General features: G+C 40.4%; 1 protein-coding gene across 1 annotated transcript in view; it reads left to right on the plus strand.

Moving 5' to 3' along the window:
• COG3 (component of oligomeric golgi complex 3) overlaps positions 1 to 16027 on the plus strand; it is a 343588-nt gene that overhangs the window by 111548 nt on the left and 216013 nt on the right. Inside the window, exons 8-10 of the mRNA XM_085621830.1 lie at positions 879 to 959; positions 4062 to 4105; positions 10251 to 10377. Of these exons, the coding sequence (XP_085477956.1) occupies positions 879 to 959; positions 4062 to 4105; positions 10251 to 10377 (252 nt within the window). The remainder of the gene's footprint in view (positions 1 to 878; positions 960 to 4061; positions 4106 to 10250; positions 10378 to 16027) is intronic.

Consider the following 16027-nt stretch of genomic DNA (forward strand, 5'->3'; position numbering starts at 1 on the left):
GTTTTGTCCAAGATTTCACCGTTTCGGTTTATGTCGCTCTCGTACAATGTAGTCTGGTTTTCTATTCTGAATTTTGCATGTGGTGAAAAGGACAGAAGGACTGACTAGTGCCACAATAGTGATGCCTCTGTCTGACCACAGGCAAACTTCATTATTAAATAACGCTTATGGAAACCTGTTAATGCTTAGATTGTCCCTAGGAAAGGCTTTGCTTTCTCCCTCATTAGCCACTCACTGTTATGCAAACATCCATGTCTCTGCTTCTAATTTCAGCAATTTACAAAAATCCCAAATAATTTTTTTAAGTTAAGCTATATTTTGGTTATTGATCCTCTGATGTCTTTTTACCCATCAGATATTAAGTGCTTGGTTTGGGTTTTTTAGAGTGCTCTATTACTCTCACTGGCATCCTGGTGGTAAGCAAAAACCCTCATGGATTAGCACAGTCTGCATTTGAGATTGCAACTAATCAAATGAATTTTCTAAAAGTTACACATCCTTCCACAAGACACAAGGGAAGGGGTAAAGTGTTCCAAAGTGTGGCTGCGATGAAAGAAAAGACGTGACCACTAGGCCTGGGTTTGCAGATTTTGGGAATAGATCAGATGCCTTTCCAGAAAGAGTAAAAGTTGTTAAAGGGATAGTCAGGAGTGAATATCCTTTGAATATCCTTTGCATAAAAAAGTGCTATTTCCAATCAGAATGTTATGACAAATTGATAGTTTTTTTTTAAATGTAACTCTCTTGTCAGCAGGCAGCCAATACAAAATAGTTTTCAGAGTTAGTATATAGATTTCCAGTGGACAAGTAAAATGCATTACATTAAGATGTTATTGCACTCACAAGAAATAGCTTCTTTGTGTTTTTTTTACAAACAGGATCCACTGGCAGTACCAAATTCTGACAATGCCTTCACGTTGTTTTATGTAAAATTCAGAGCAGCAGCTCCCAAAGTCAGTGTAAGTATGCAATGATAATTCGTCCAGCAGCATTTTTTAAAATAATGATTTACTCAAAGAATCCTGTAAGATGCATTTAACGACTTGAATTCAACAAACTGTTCAGTTGAATACTCTGGGCATGCCCAGAAGGTGTTTTGGGAAATTTTGCAAATGAAAAACATCTTGTATGTCTTGTTTGCTTATTTCCTTTATTGAGATGCTGAAGCTTTAGTTTGTGTTATTTTGACAGTTTATGTGGTATGACGTTTAGAGACTAGGGGCCTCATGTAGGTAGCCAAATACCGGTCGGTAACGGCCGATTTTCGGTAATTATACCGTTACCGACCGGTATTTTGGCTATTGGTATGTAGGGGGTCAATTTCTTGATTCGGAATTTACCGAGTCGGTAAAACTACCGAATCGGTAAAATTACCGAATCGGTAACGTTACCGAAGTGGTAATTTTACCGATTCGGTAATTTTACCGAATCGGTAAATTCCGAATCAAGAAATGATATGTAGGGGGAGTGTGTGTGTGTGTTTACGAGTCGGTATTTACCACCAACTTATAGTTGGTGGTAAATAATTAATGTATGTGTATGGGCATTTAGAAGCGCGTAGCAGTGTGCAATGTGGCATACACACATGCCCTTAGGGCATGTATGTGTGCCACATGTGCACACATGGCCGAATCAGGGGTGCAACAGGGTGTCAATGTGACACCCTGCCACCCTTGCATGTGTTCCCCCCATTACCGAATCGGTATTTACCGATTCGGTAATGAGGCATACCTTCCCATCAATGGGAAGGTATGCCTCATTACCGAATCGGTAAATACCGATTCGGTAATTACCGACTTGTAACGAATCGGTAAAAAATACCGACTCATTACCTACATACGAGTTACCACTTCTAAAATACCGATTCGGTATCGTTCGGTATTTTAGAAGTGGTAACTGGTATGCTACCTACATGAGGCCCAAAGTGATTAGCATTCTCTAAATCTGATGATAAATGAGTAAGTTACTCTATTTCATATTCATAAACAATAGAATGTGGGCCTTCGAACATATGTTTAAATATATTACATTTTCATATTTGAAAATAATATTGCTAAGATTGGAGCAAAAATAAATTTTTATTAGAATTCAAATCAGTCACTATGAAGTACATTTGATTTAAGAAGCAAAACACCCTTACAAAATCAATAAAAATGTAAATATGGAATGGTGTTCATAACAATAGGTTTTCATCTGTATGAATGTTGACCCTGCTACCTTAAGTATACCAGTTGCTGCATTGTCCCACATTGCATGAAGGTAATTTGGGCTGTTCTTTCTTCTGCTCACTGGCAAATATCTCTGAACATTCTGCTTCTCTGAGTCTTATTTTTCACTGAATTATCATGTCCTCTTGTATCTTTCCGACTTCACCAAATGGCTCTGGTCTCTTATTACGAGTAGCCCAGGTGAGATTGAGATAGCTATCACACTGGCTGAATTCTGTTAATCTAGTCTCAGAATTCACCTGGTGCATTAGTTAACAAGGATAAACATTTGGGGGAAGTCCTATCAAGACTGGTAGTTCAGGAGACCGCTTTCATCTCTATTGCATGAGTCACTGAGGGATTCCACGTGGAACCTCAAATTTGTAGTTCTGTGGTATTGGTGTGATTAGGGGCCCCACAATGCCAACTGAAAAGTAGAACTGCGGGGTGGACCTATGCGTTTCAGCTGCTACATACAGCTGTGGAAGGCCGAACACCATACTCCACATGCAACCTCATTAGAATTGTCTGGTGGATCAGTGGTTCCAGAAAACAGAGGATTGGCATGACAAGTCCACTTGTTTCCCTGGTTGTGCCAAAGAAAATTATGAAATCTACACCCAGAGACCCCTTTTACCCCTTATCACATGTGAATAATTCATTGATGGGATGTTGAGGCACATGTATGGTGTGACCTCGCAGCACAGTGGATACAATCAACCATGGAGATGTCATACAATATATTGCCTTCTGTAGCTGAGGGCAGTCTAAGTAGCTATAAAGTCTTTTCTACTCTTTATAATGTTGGGCTCAATTATTTTCCAAATTCAGAGCAACACAACAATGTATTATCTAAACAAACAGAGAGAAATAGGATGCATAGTTTTTGGATGGGATGCACAGAGGACCTGCCACTATCCTCTGACTGGCCATACCAATGGCAGTAGTTAGACAGTCTTTTTTTTGTCAAAATAGATGCAGAAGAGTTACTGCCATTGTGCCAGTAATTCAGTCAAGGTCCTGCCACCAAAACTAATTTTGCTGGCTATGTCCCTGTCTTTGTGGCTCCTGAATTATTGCAGTGTGGGTTTTTACAATTCATATGTATGACTGGTACATTTTAAAACTACCCAAGCATCCTTCCACATGCACGTTCACATGTTCAAGTGGAAGAGATTCTGCATTTGGTGTTTGGAGAACCACGATAACCATAGAATGTGCCAAAAAAAGGCTGACGTACCCAAACATATGACAAAATGCGGAGTTCAGTTTTTGTCAGTAATGGTAAGTTTGGCTGCTAATATTGCCTCTCATAAATGTTCTTGTAAGTCACCTTTTTCACCATCAAAGTGACTCCTTAGAACAAGCGTTTATTGTAACAGTCATGAGAAACTCCTATTTTTTTTTTTAGAGTTGAACACACATATCAACCCTCTGTAAAACCCATATGTAAGTCATACCTTCACAATTAGTCTTTGAATGTGGTCTTTGTACTGGGTTCACTCTGACCAAAAGGGCAAATTTTAATTATTTTCATTGGTGCTTTCAACAAAGAACTGCCTTTTGCTCCAAAAGAACAGTAAAAAGATTACAAGGATTAAAACCATTTACCATAAAAAAAGAAAAAAAAATAAGAAGCATAAAGCATTGCAAAAAACAACAGTTACTGAAAAAAAGAGAAAACCTAAGTCTATCTATGAGGCCGCTGCCTAGACAGGCTGTGAGCGGGTGTTTCCAGAAGTATGCTGGTTTTGGGATGCACCATTGTTAGTTCAGTAGGGTGAGTTGAGTGCAGGTACTCAAATATATAACTTATATTTCATGCTGTCCTGTATTTTATTTTTGTTTTACTAGACCCTTATTGAGCAGATAGAACAGAGATGTGAGAAGATAACGGAGTAAGTACAATACAAATATTTTATAAACTACTTTTTTTTTTACAAAAATCTGTAATTTTAGTTTTAGAGTACTGTAGTAATCATAGCAAGTGTAAATAGAAAAATCAGCCCCAATTTGTAAAGATGTCACTGCTTAACTTGAAATACACCTTCCTACACACTTGAATGCCTGTGAATTGGAGAGGATTATAATCAGTTTATTGGGTGTTTCTTTGCTTACTCTTATTTTGCTTTGTGGGTTGTATTTCTTCAATATCACTGAGTGATAGCAGGGGCTGCTTTGCTTCTGAAAACACAATTGTTAATGTTATTATTTGGATGCACGTTATACATTCACATAGAATGTGTAGAGGCTGTTTTAATTAATACTTTTATTATATGCAGACTACATTTGGGCAGCACACTGCGTTTGGCGAATTATGGTGTTAAAATTTCAGTGTTTCATTTCATAGCCTGGAAAATAGTATGCTATGCAGGAACAGATTGGTTGAATTCTTTTCCCCATTGTTTGTCAAATAAATAGTACTTCTGTAAAGCTGGAGGAGGACGCAACTCTAATCTCCAACCAAAATGGCCTGTGACTACCCACTTGTGATTACTGATGGAGCTCTCAATTGCACCATCTTGCAGGACCTAAATCTACTATATGTAGGAACAGGGACAAGCTTTTTGGAATGTGTAGAAGTGTAATTGTTAAATATTATCAGTACTAAAAACAAATACAATGATTTGTATTAAAAAGATTTGAATGGGTTCGACCTTGGTTGACCGAGATCAGAATGAGCATGGCCTAGATGTGAGTTACACAGGCATCTAAATGCAGGCTTGTTGAGTCCAAGACACAAGATCTGTGATAGTGAGGATCTAGTGGCAATGATTTTAAAAGCCAGGACATCAGTGAGTAGTTAATCTAAAGTTGTATCTCTTCTTTTCAGGTTAAAGCTTGTTCTTGCTACTGAGTTGTGTAGTTGATCGTATTTACATTCAGGGTTTAATAAGTGTAAAAATATTTGGTTCTAGTATTTGTTCATAGGCAGCTAAATTCATCAGCTGGATACATTTTGACATGCACATCGCAGGGCTGGGATAAAGGGTGTACAAGATTGCAAAATCAGGGAATGATGATACACACCCAGCCAAATGACACTTTAAAGTATTTAGCTCCTGCAAAGCAGGGGATTTCTTTAAATTTACTCTACAACTAAGTTAAAAGATACCCTCTCCACTCATCCAGAAGAGAAACAAAATTGATAATTTGTAGGTGGGAATAGGTCGCCCTATTGATTTAAACCTTTGGAGCCTCGCACATTCAAGATAGATTAGAAATTGCGTTTTTGATGGTGTCAGTAGCAAGAAAGTACTTAAGACACTTGGTTGAAGTTTAGAGATACAGTAAAGGATATTATATTTTCAAAACATATGGCAGTCTCTGTGTTACGTTTAACAGGTGTCAGGGGTGTTGTGGTGCATTTCTTTAAAGGAACAGCACCCTCACTATCCTGGATGACCCTGAGTTTTCAAGAAAATAATGCATCAGAAATGCAGGCAGCATTAAATTGAAGAATGTGTACCAGACCAGGGCTGTGATGCTTGCAAACTTAGAGTAGTGAAAAAATAAGCTCTGTCATCAAGCGAAGTCTTTTTTGCCCGTCAAGGTGGAGTACTGCATATCTGATGTGCTTGTCTCTCACGAAGCCTTGGCAGTATTACATTGTTTTTTATCCTTCTGCACAGCAATGTAAAGCAGGATAAAAATTATTACATAGTTCTCATACTACACATATCCTGCTTTACACACAGCTCTTAGTACAATATCCCATTGAAGGTATGCGAGTCATACAGCAATTATCAGGTGTGTGCTAGCTCCTGGCACAGGTTGTAACCCAAGGGATCTGCATAACATTTCAGTAATAAACATCTCAAAGATCTAAACATTAGAAAGAGTTTTCTGAATGGATTATTCGGTGAAAACTTCCAAGGTTCAGTCTCCATTTTCTAGGACACTCCGATGATGAAAACATTATTCTGTCTGCGTCTTTCAGATTGCCCTTCTAATTTGTAGCTGTAAACTGGATAGCACTGAACTCCATTCCTGCTGCCTCAAATTAAGTTTTTTTTGCAAACTTTGACCACCTTTGCTACAGCCTCTTCTGGAGGTTACCATACTTAAGATAGATATGTATTTAATACCAGGAGTGACAGGCTCTTCCGTTGCAGAGTTCAATGAGCCAGAGGAGTCAACCATTATGCAGGTCTGTTTCTTGTCTGCTCTTTCCATATATAAATGCAGAAAGACTTCATAACTTTAGATATCTAAAAAATTCCAGAAGTATCTCCAGGACAAAAATGGTCAAATCATCTGCTTATTGTTCAGATGGTAGGAGCTTAGCTTACATTCAGCCTCTCTAATCCACACGCGGATTTTGAGTCGCGGAGCTAACGGAATTAAGTGAGGCTGCGTTCTGCTTGATGTTAGGTGGACAGACCACGAAACTTTAGTGGCATATGGGAAACGAAGGCCTGGGTGAATCAGATGGCGAACACCGTGTGAGGTAACACCGCCGAGGGTGCCAGCCCCGGAACGCTGAGGGTGCCTGGATACAGGAATTGCTACCTGTGTTGTGATAGAGAGCATTTTGAATTACGTGACGCAAGTCCATAGATTTTGCTTTACCCTTGTCCTGAGTAGGCCAGAAGAAATTGACGGCTGAAACGCGTCCGCAGCTTGTATATAAAGGAGTCACCATTAATGCAAATATGTTGAACTGTTTAGAAGCACATTTTTGAAAAGATAGAGAGGTGTCGTACCTCATGTGCTAGAAGGACTACCTCTAAGTGTATCACCCAGATATTACGAGTGAACACTAGAGTTGCAAAAAAAATGTCGTTAGTGTATTGGAGATATTGAGTTTTGTATATATATATATATACATATGTCCTGTGTTTGTTATTGTGTATACCTTGTTGTATGTTTTTTCATCAATTTATTTTTGAAGGGATATGTGGGTCAGAGACTGGTCCAATAGCATGTATGTGTGTGAAACTAAATTGAACATTGTTTGTAAAATCATATAGTATTGTCAGGGTAATTAATTGTGACCTTACTAAAAATAAATTGGATATTCATCCCTCCGTACTTCCTTGTTATTCATACATTCAGCCTCTCAGCAGTTCAGCCTCACATGACCTCTCCGTTGAAAAAAGAGAAGTTTGTTTTATCTAGTGACACTGAGAGCTTTCTCCTCCACAAGAACAAAAAAACAGAGTTAGCAGATTTCACAAATTTAAGTTAATGCTACATGCAGAGCCTCTAAACGTGTTTTATGTTATGACATGGTAGATCTGTGGGTTACCCCAGGACCAACAGTTTTCCTGGAGCAATCTCCTCAGCCGACCTGATCCACCCATTCTTGTCATTGAAGTCTCAGATGCCACTAGCATTTCAGGCAAAGTAGGGCAGCAAATGTGCCCTTGGCTATTCGCAGTGCAGAGAATGTGGAATGGACGTATGTAACACCAACTGTAGCAGATGCCATTGGATCTAAGGATACATATCCTGATTGATGATTGAATAATGTTCGCATTTTCAAAACATGCAGTTATCCCATTGGGGTCCTGCTGCTAGTATAAGCTGGGGCGGGGGTTCAGAAGCTAAAGAGGAAAGAGGCATGTTTTTAAGGCTTTTTCGAAAATAAAAGCTAGTTGCCTTGAGATTGATGAGAAGAATGGAGTTCAGGACCAAGTTAGAAAGTGATCTTTGGTCTACTGTGGATTTGAGAATCCCAGGGAGCAAAGTAAATTGGCCTGAGGAAAATGAAGAATGCAGGAAAACATGTAAGGGCAAACACACTGTTGATGATGAAGAGGGCCTGTCTTCTACAAAGGACATTGACAAATACAGAAAGACTTGAAGAGAGATTGCTTACGATATGAAGTCAATTGAGATTTGTGAGTGAGGAAAGAATAAATAATGGTGCGGAGTAACAAGGATCGGGCATGCTGTGACTTTTTGCTTACTTTGAATTCAAAATTGTAGGTTGTGTAGGAGGTAAGGAGAGTTTCCATATCCTAACTGGATAAGATAATAGATGGACCTGCACCTACAGTTGAACAGACGTCTGGGAATGTTGAAGAAACAATTACATGAGACATGGTTGATTTAAAGAAAAAAGGAAGCTAGTCAAAGATGAAGCTAAGATTTTTGACCCAAGCGAAAATAACTTTTATTGCTTCCGATTCATCTGGCAATGGCTGGATAGAATTGTCTGTCATTCAGATGGTTTCTTTGGCAGGAATTGCGCAGAACTTTAATTGAACCTTCCAGAACTGTAGCCAAGTCCGATAATTAGTTAGGTTGTCCTCAACATAGGCCTTAAAGCTGAAAATATTTGCTAAAAGAATATTGTAGATATTAGACCTTTGCAAATGTCCCTTGTGCAATGCCAGTCCTAAGCAGCCGTAAACAGATTGCTCCAAACTCGTTCAGTGTTGCTGGACATGCTTGATAACTTGAAGGGCCAGTATTCAGGTATTGTGAAATATGTGTTTGCATCAATGTCTTCTCAGCTGGCACAAAAATGTGTTCAATCATCTGTGTCACACTGACCCAAAGCTGCAGGTGTAAGCAACAGTTAATATTTTCGGGTTGCCTTTACTCTATCCTTCTGTGTTTACCTGCTAAGGCCAAAGTTGCATCCTCCACTGAAATCAGAGTATCGCATATCCCTTCCACTTCTGTCCAGAACTGTGGTACACATTGCTATTTTTTACCCTGGCTATTCTGTGACATAACAACTGCACTGTTGTTTGTTGGTAAAGACTGACTGCTCTTTGAAGTCACTGATTTCTGAGCGTAGCTATAGGGTACCAGGCTTGCACCTTTGCACGACAACGAGTTAGAGGTGAGTCCCAGCCAGGCCCCAGCACTCACACCTGACATCAGCAGGAATATGGATCCCTCTGTATAATATGTTTAGGTGCTGCCCACAAGCAGTAAGTCTGCCCATTGTGGGAAAACTCATGAAGCTGCATTCGTAATTGGGGAGATAAAGGGCATAGCGTCAACGTAGAAAAGGGTGAGGGTGGGGTATCTCTTATGCTGGACATGATGCATGTTCAGGACAAAGGGATAACTGCCCAAAACCAGTCTGCCTCACATGACAGCCATCTTGCTCCTTTGTGAATTTTAACAGTAGTATTGTCTGATTTAAAAAAAAAAACAAAAAAAAAAACACGTTTTAATGTATTTTTTTTCTTTAAATTAATTGGGGTATTTTGGTGTCCCTCGTTTGATGTGGAAAGAACCCACATTGCTTGTTTGTGATAGGGGCTCTTCCATTTTATTTGATCAATCTGAAAGAGTGCATTTGACCAATTCCTTTTTCGCTGCCTGCTCTCTTGCCAAAATCTCCCTAGGAGCACATTCTTTAACACCTACCTAAGACCACATTATTCCTTCCTCAGCAATAGCCACTTGAACTTTTACCATTAAAGACACCCAGTTATGTTTCTAAAGGGCCAATTCACCTTTTCCACAAAGCTGTGCTTGTTGGTTACAGAATTTCCCATCTAGATTACTGTAATGTCCTTCGCTCATTTGACTAGAGGTTGAATAACACACAAACTCCAAATGTTGATAACACTGTGGTCCAGTTTTTCACTGGAATCTGCAGTGCCAGCGTCTGCCATGTTAAATGGTTCTGCCACTGCTACTCATCCAATTGCAAATACATTCACTTTCATCATTACTCTGTCTAGAATTTAGCTTATCTCTCTCCCTGCCCCATCTTCTTATTCTGTTCCATTTGTCGCCTTTCAAAACTCAACCACAGAATTTAATCTTGATTCTTCCAGTGGTTAGCTTCAACTGTTATGGATATCTTTACTTCTTTAACTTCAGTAATAGAAGTTTTATTAAGTGTTAAAGGTCCAGCTTTTAGGCAATTCATTCCTCTTAGTTTGCAAATTGCAACACCTAGCCTTCTTTCTCTACAGATCAAGGCAGAAGACCTCCTCCCTTGTCCACTTTGATTAGAACTCAACGCATAATGCAGTGCATAACATTTCCATTAGAAATGCTCTGTAAATTAATGTGACATTATATAATTTATATAGCATGTTTATTATGTGATGTTCTTTTTGCCAGGTACCAACAGCTGCTAAGTGAAATACACAATTGTTACCTAGATCAGAGAGAGCTCTTATTAAGCCCAAGCATCACTTCTACAATTGCGGACATGACCTCACAGAACAACCGAGATCATTGTGCTCTGGTAAGATGACCCATTTGAAAGACACAGTCTTGCTAAAGCTTGTTCTCTTGCATGCCCAAACCTGATTTAGTGCTATTTGTTTTTATTTGTGATAGATTAAAAAAAGAAATACCATGTAAAAATGTTGCAGACCAATAACGTTATGGCTAACTCACATTTCAATGTGAAATACAAAGATGTAGTGGTAAGCAGTTGGATATTACCACCTAGGCCTTTTGAACACAACTTAAGCTGTAACCTAACTCTGATTCGACCTTTAACCCTAACTCTTTAACCATTCTCAGCCTTCACACTTACCCCTGCCCTAACCTCAACCTGTAACCTTAAATAAAAAATAAATAAAAAAATTCTAATACATTTTTATTTGGTGCAAAAGAATATTTTTTAATTTTTAAAACAACTTTTTAAATATTTAAAATAAATATAACTCTTGTTGGAAAATCCTTTGTGTCTCAGGTTTTTCCTGCAAATTGTTTTAATGCTAACCATATTTGTAAGTGCCATTTATTCGTAGTATACTTCTAATAGCTCTTAAGAAGAATACATATTATTTGAAATTATATTTTGTCTAGAGGATTTAAGGAAATTATAAACATAACTTTCTGAAATGTCTACAGTTGCAAAGCAAGTTTTAATTACTGTGCTGTATATCCCTGCCTTGCCATCATTCACTGTAATCCAGTATTTTTGCATAGAAATGTAATACAACACAAGTGTTTAGAGATCATCTTGCTATGCAGATGATTCCTTAGAGAAGCTCAACAACTACCAAATGGGGAGCATTTATTCATTCTTCTGCAGCCATCCTTGTAAATATTTTGACTGACCTGTAAAGCTGTCAAATGGTCTTGATGAGTGCATTTTTTTATGGTGACACATATATAAGTAGATATTTAGGATGGTTTCCCTTGCCTTTACAATTCAGGCTGTTTCAAAAGAGGGTTGCCTGGTGTCTGTTAACATCTAGAAATGCATATCTCTACATTTTGATTGATGCCTCTTTCTGCAGAATCTTCGCCTTATAAATATCCATCCAGACACCAGCCTGGTCCAGAGACATTTTCCCAGCAATTGCTCAAGATTGCCATCAGGTGGCACTATGTGGATTCAGCCACAACTCTGCTCACTGGGTGTGACGTCATGATAGTATATTGGGCACCAGCTGGCATGATATCATCAGTTTCTATTTTTCAGTGCCTCATCGGCCCTTGTCCTGATCTCGCTTGGTGCTTTTCCAACAACATTCCTCAGCATTTCAACAGTGTCTAGGCCAAATGTATCCTCCTAAGATTTCAGGATTTAAACCACAAGGAAATATGTTTGTCAGATCCACACAACATCTGCATGTTATTTTTGTTCTTGAAACATGATGATGTGCCCTGCAACTTCTGTGCTTTGATGCACTCAAAAGCTATAAAGGAGCAGGAGACAAAACTGTTTTTAGAGAAGGCCCACAGTGGTACGAAGAAGTGTCCCCCTTTGCTTTCATGCAAGTCTCTTGACAGTGAATGATCTTCAAACAATCTTGCAAAGAAAACACTCAAAAAAACTTTTGTCGAAGCCGGATAAGTTAATTACCTGTAATCCTAGTTATCCAGTATTGGGGTATCTTTCATAGGTTTACATGCCTGAATCATTCCCCGTTGTTGAAGTGGGAGTTCCAGAGTACATAAAATAAAGCAGTAAGTAGTGAGTTCCATAGGCTATCATTGAGGTAACCATGTATTCAATAACCTATCAACCTCCTTTTATAAAAAGCCCAAAACACGACCAATCAGCAACCAGCACCCTCCAGAACCTTTCCAAGAGAGGCTGAATCCCTCAGATTTTCACAGCACTTCGTGTGTAAGGGAGTCTCCCTGAGCTCTGGTGAGTTCTTCAATTTTTCAGCTAACTCTTGTTCTATAATTTTATAGAAGAATGTCTGATAAAAAAGGATTATTTAGACCTTGTAAATCCTGCGGAAAGAAAAGAGTGCATATTGATGATGCCCACAAAGATTGCATCTATTGCCTCCATCCTCATCATGAGGCAAAGCAGTGTAAAATATACCACACTTTTTCAACTAAGACCCTTGAAGATAGAGAGGGAAGACTTTTATTGTGGCTGAAAAGGAAGCAGAGTGCTTCATCAGATGTTGAGAGCGACACGTCCTTCAAGACTTATAAAAGGCCCAGGTCACCTGAGGGTCAGCCTGAAGAGAGAAAGAAACATTCTAAAGTCTCTCATCTGACCAGAGAATCTCTAAAACAGGAGAACCAGCCTAATGTCTACTCAGAGATAGGATGTCCCCGAAGAATGAGGGGAACCTAAGAAAAACTGGAATCTTGAAACCATTCCAGAAGAAAAATCAGCTACAAATCTTCATCGGCGTCAAGCTCACCGTCGACGCCTATTACTTCATCAACAACGATGACAATGACTGTTGTCGTCGATACCGTCGACAGAGCTAACTACATCGATGGCAAGTATTAAGGGTTATTAAGGGTTCTATACCGTCGACGTTACCTCTATTGTCAACGACGACTCCGTCGACGAAGGCACCACTATTGATGAAGATCTCATTGTTGTCGAGACCATAGACGAATACCTCGTCGTCGGCAAAGACCCTAACGACTACTCCATTGTCGATGTCCCCAGCCGCACCGGCGACAACAACTCCACCGTCGACGACGATAATTCTACCATTGACGACCTCGACAGCTGCATCGTCGATGAGAATTCCAATTTCGTCTGCAGGTCCATCAACTCCATTCCTACAACCTACACAAATGGAATTTAGAACACCCAAAATTTCTCCACTACCTCCAAGTCACCTGTTAGATGTGGAAGACACTGATGAGGATGAGGGCCCATTCGGAACTGCGCATAGCCCTTCTGAACTCAACGTGAAGTATCGAGAAGAAGACTAAGACTATGACAATGAGGAGCAATACTATCAACAGTATCCAGTCCTTCATGCTCCGTATCATCAATTCAGATACTTTGAACAGCCAAGGTAACAACCTGCTCAACTGCCTCCGACCCTAATAGTGGACCTACAAAATATGTTGGTAGATTATAAACGGAGGTTTCCTCCTCAGGAGGACTGTGTCACAGTGCCCCCACCTCCGCCTGTAGCTCCTCTACTACCACCACCACCACCACCACCACCACCTGCCACACCCAGATTGACGCAACGTCCCATAATTCCTCTGCCTCCCAGAGAGGATCCTACCACCTCTAAAGAAGAGTCTGAGGAGGGAGAAATCCAAGATCCTACTCCGCCCACAGATGAATAGGATGATTATATAGTACCAACACCGTCCCATCCACCTCATCGTCCTTCAAACTCGCCTCCGGGGAATATCGGATTTTCCACAATATAATGGACAGAGCTACTACCAGATTCCACTTGCCCAAAATTGTAAAACAATCGGACTGCCTTCTGTACTATTTTAAAGAACAATCAAGAAAGACAGTCAGGTCAATACCAGTCATTGATTACATTTGGCAAGAGAGTGTCAAGGTAATGAAGACGCCAGCTTCTGTGGTTCCAGTGCTACCGAGTCTTGATAAAAAATACAGGGCCCCAGAGGATTCTCCTGCATGTCTCACAGGTCATCCCAAGCCTGACTCTGTGATCTCGCAGGCAGCCCAAAGGAGATTAAAAAACCCATCTACTCCCATCACATCTCTACCGGATAAAGAGGGTCGCCATCATGACTCCATTGGAAAAAGATTTTCCTCAATGGCGGCAATTTCTGTCAGAGCTTCTAATGCCTTAGCCATCTTGGGCCGCTATGATCGGCAAATGTGGTCCGATATGGGGACATAGAGAGACCTTATCCCAGAAGAAAATAAGGAAAGGTTTAATCAGATCCTTGCAGAAGGTGAAAGAGCAGCGCCAGAAATCATAGACTGAGCAATGGATATAGCCATTACAAGCTTCCGTCAGCTAGCATGTGCGGCCATTCTAAGGCGGCAGGGGTGGCTAAGAGCAACAACCTTCCGCCCAGAAGTGCAGACAAAAATTCTTGACATGGAATATAATGGCAATAGCATATTCGGCAATCACATAAATGAGGTGCTTACAACTAAGAAAGATACGGATACTTCCAAAGCGCTAGGTACCCTTCAGTACCGTAAAGTGCCCTTTCGGGGAGCTTGAGGCTGTGGGTTTTGTGGATACAGAGGAAACTACCAACGTGCCCAGACTTACCAGTCCTACCAGCCACAATATCGCCAAGGATACCAACAACAATCCTACCGACAACCAACAACGGCTGGTTTCTCTAGACACGGCTCCAGACGGAAGCCAGTGTATCAAGCCTGTGACTCCGGTTGCAAGCAGTGATTACAACAGGGTACCAGTTACATTTCCCTTCTTCCCAACCGGTGCGAAGATTTCCAACCATATCCACCAGTGGCACAATATCATGTAAGACAAGTGGGTCCTGGATCTCATCTCTAATGGCCACACTTTGGAATTTACCCAAATACCTCCCAATACCCCAACCAGGGGATCGCACCCCCCTCGTCTTCACTTACTCCAAAAGGAATCCAAGATTATGCTCCAGAAAGGGGCAATAGAAAAGGTCCCTTTTCCTCAGAGAAGGAAAGATTTCTACTCCTGCTTCTTCCTTATTCGCAAAACATCGGGAGAGTAGAAACCTATCTTAGACCTCAGGAAATTAAACAAATTCATTAAAAGTCAAACTTTCAGGTTGGTCACGCTCTCTGACATCCTGTGGCGCCTCAACAGCAGAGACTTTATGACTTCATTGGATCTAGAGGACACGTATTTTCATGTTCCTATACATCCAAAGCACAGAAAATTCCTCCGGTTCACAGTGGCTGGTACCCACTATCAATATCGAGTCCTTCCATTTGGCCTCAAATCGGCCCCACAAATCGGCTCCACAAATTTATATGATGTTTCTAGCTCCTGTGGCAGCAGCATTTCGGAATAAGTCATCAAGTACTCCCGTACTTAGACAATTGGCTGCTGAAGGCCCCATCAGCTCATCTAGCAAAGCCCGCAACAGACAGTTGTCTAGCCATGTTCCGCAAACCTCACGAGAAATCATCTATCCTCCCAAGCCATACAATTACATTTCTGGGAGCCAACTTGAACACCATTCAGAACAAAGCCTTCCTCTCCCAGGAAAGACAGAAGCGGTTGCAAGAGTTGGCACTCAAACGTTCCAGAAAAAAGTATGTTTCTGTGAGAATATTCAAGTCTCTGCTGGAAATGCTCTCTTCCGCAATCAATTAGTACCACTGACTCGCTTACATATGAGGCCTCTCCAATTAGAACTTCAAAGCCAATGGGTTCAAACCACAGGTTCTTTCGATGACGTGGTAGCTATCACCCCAAGCATGAAATAGGCATTCTAATGGTGGACACACAAATCACACCTGTTCCAATGGCCTCTCCTTTCTTCCAGTGATTCCAGACTACATAGTAACACCAGATGCTTCTATGGAAGGTTGGGGAGGACACTTGCAGGACCTGCAGGTTCAAGGAAAGTGGTCCTTTACTCAACGTCAAATGCACATAAACAGGTTGAAGTTGAAAGACATTTTTCTCTCCCTTCAGGCTTTCCTCCCTTGAATACAGGGATTATCAGTGTTGATCCGCACGGACAACACCACAAGCATATTTTAT

The sequence above is a fragment of the Triturus cristatus genome, chromosome 8, assembly GCF_964204655.1.
Source record: "Triturus cristatus chromosome 8, aTriCri1.1, whole genome shotgun sequence".
NCBI lineage: Eukaryota > Metazoa > Chordata > Amphibia > Caudata > Salamandridae > Triturus > Triturus cristatus.